We start from the raw sequence: 2,183 nt of genomic DNA on the forward strand, positions 1-2,183 counted from the left end.
TTGCAACAATGATGAAAAAGTTTACTAATCCCAACTTAACCAACAAAAATACAGGAAACCACGCAAAAAAGAAAACATCACCAGAAAGGTGGAAACAAACCAAATGCAAAGCAGTTCGGGGGAAAGGAACTCCATGTCCCCTGGGGGCAGACCGAGTTGACGGCGTCCACGGTGAGCAGACAGGGATGGAGGCTGCAGAGCCGACCGCTCCCCTGGACGTGGTGTTTCCGGCAAGGGCTCTGGGTCTCTGTCCAGAGCGGGGGCTCGTTCTCCCTGCAGGGGTGGGTGAGTCATCGTGGGCGTCTGGGTGTTGCGCGGGAGCCAGGGCAGGCTCTCCCTGCCGAGGCGGTGACTCCTCCTCTGCCTCGGGTTCTCCTGCCAAAGGCCGAGCAGGTAGAGGTGCACGTGGAGGTGGAGGTTCTGGCTGAGGGGGTGGGACATCAGTGCCTGGGGCTGGGGGTCCTGCAGGCACGGAGATCCGATCTGCCCGGTGTGCTGGCCAGTACCCAGCTGGCCTGGTGTCTCTGCGAGGGCAAGTCTCGGTTCTCCATCTGCCCTCGGTGGATCCCTGGGTCCTGCACCTGGAGCCACCACCTCTGTAGGGACAGGTCTGGGAAGTGGAGCCTGGTTCCAGTTGGAGGCCAGTGCTAGAGCTGTGGGAGAAGCATCGTTTGCCCGCAGGCCAGCCTTGGCATGTGCGTATCCCGGGACAGAAAGCTTCCAAGAGATTCCCAAAGAATACCCAGGGTCGGATGTCTTTTGGGACTGAAGTGTGCAAGATGGGGGGCGGGGGGTGTGAGGCCAGCGCTTGCTGCAGGCCCAGCAGCAGCTTTCGGGGACTCGTCCCTGTGTAGCTCAGCACCCCCTCCGCACACACTCCCGTACACCAGCCCCAGCGTCCTCACCTCTGTGCTCTGGCGTGCTGGGCTCCAGGTCCTCCTGCTGCCTCAGAGGCCGGGGTTCTCGGGACTCTGGGTCGGAGCCGGGTGTGCTGAGCTCCGTGGCAGCCTCAGACTGGGCCGCCGGGTGTATCCTGGGCGGTGTCTCGGCAGCAGGCCTTCCCCGCCTCCGCTTCGCCCCCGGTGGGGCTGATGCCTCCGTGGGCACGCTCACCTGGAGCCTGCACTGGGCCTCACGGGCGGGGGGGTGGTGCTCCGACCCCTCCCTCCGGGAGCTGGATGGGGTGTCCCCGTCCTCGGCCTCATCACGTGGGAAGCTCTGCAACGACAGTGACCGTCAGCCAGCCATGCTGGGAGTTTTCCGAGCTGGGCCTGGCCAGTGGAGCCGCTGCTTCGGCCTGCTCGAACTTCTCTGCCCAGAAGGGTCAGAGACGTGTGTCTGCTCAGATCCCCACCCGGGAGGAAAGAGACCCACCTGAGGGTGTGAGGTCAGCCTGGGCGGCCGGCCCTGCCCGCACTCTCCCCATCCCGCCCAGCATGCTCTCCCCTGGGGTGTGGACACAACTTGTCCGCAGGCTTCTGACCCCACATCCACCTGGGCTTCCTTGAGGGAGACACACCCCGAGAAACCCGCATCCACACACACAGGCAAAGGACCCGGTGTTTCCGGGTGGCATGGGAGAGGTGGCCTGGCCCGGCCTGGGGCTCCCCGTGTTACCTTTCTGTTTCTCCGGGCAAAGGGCCAGAGGCGTCTCGGGGGTGCCCTGAGCCAACGTCGACAGGGTGCCCACGCACACTGCCTGTGAGCTCTCCTGAGGCCCCGGCCTCTGGGCAGGGGCAAACAGCAGAACATCTCGGCAGCAAGTGATCTGGCTGGGGGCTCCTCTCCGCTCTCGAGGCCTGGATACCCGGGTTGCGGGTTCTGTTGGGTTCTGTTGCCGGCAGGTGACATCATTTCCTGGGGTTCGTGCTGAGGTCCCTTCCCCAAAACTTCCCAAGGGAATCTCTGGGTTTCTGACTGCTCGACCACCACCCTTAAGCCATGTGCAGGCACACTGACACCCACCCAGCCCAGCCGACAGCCCTGGGGAGGCCTGGGTGCAGCCAGGGCCTGAGCTCCGAGGGCCCCGCTGCTCTCAGACCAGGCTCCTTCTTCTCATAAGTGGTGTGGCCCTGGACAAGCATATGCCCCTCAGGGTTTCCCCAGTCTCTCCATCTGCAGAGTGGCGGTCATTCTCCCATCTGCTTCCTAGGTCTGTCGGCCTACGAGCAGCTCCATGCCTT

At 63.7% G+C, this 2,183-nt stretch overlaps 1 protein-coding gene across 1 annotated transcript; it reads right to left on the reverse strand.

Moving 5' to 3' along the window:
• On the reverse strand, positions 1-1,888 carry LOC145517125 (uncharacterized). The gene is made up of 3 exons (XM_081519387.1): positions 1,618-1,888; positions 906-1,218; positions 1-653 (listed from the first exon to the last, which is right to left on the reverse strand). Exons 1-3 carry the CDS (start codon positions 1,852-1,854, stop codon positions 25-27), a joined length of 1,179 nt encoding a protein of 392 aa, XP_081375513.1. The 5' UTR covers positions 1,855-1,888; the 3' UTR covers positions 1-24.
• Positions 1,889-2,183: the final 295 nt, after the last annotated feature.

This window comes from Giraffa tippelskirchi, chromosome 8 (genome assembly GCF_054371585.1).
Source record: "Giraffa tippelskirchi isolate mGirTip1 chromosome 8, T2T-mGirTip1v1.2.pri, whole genome shotgun sequence".
In the NCBI taxonomy this organism is placed as follows: Eukaryota; Metazoa; Chordata; class Mammalia; order Artiodactyla; family Giraffidae; genus Giraffa; species Giraffa tippelskirchi.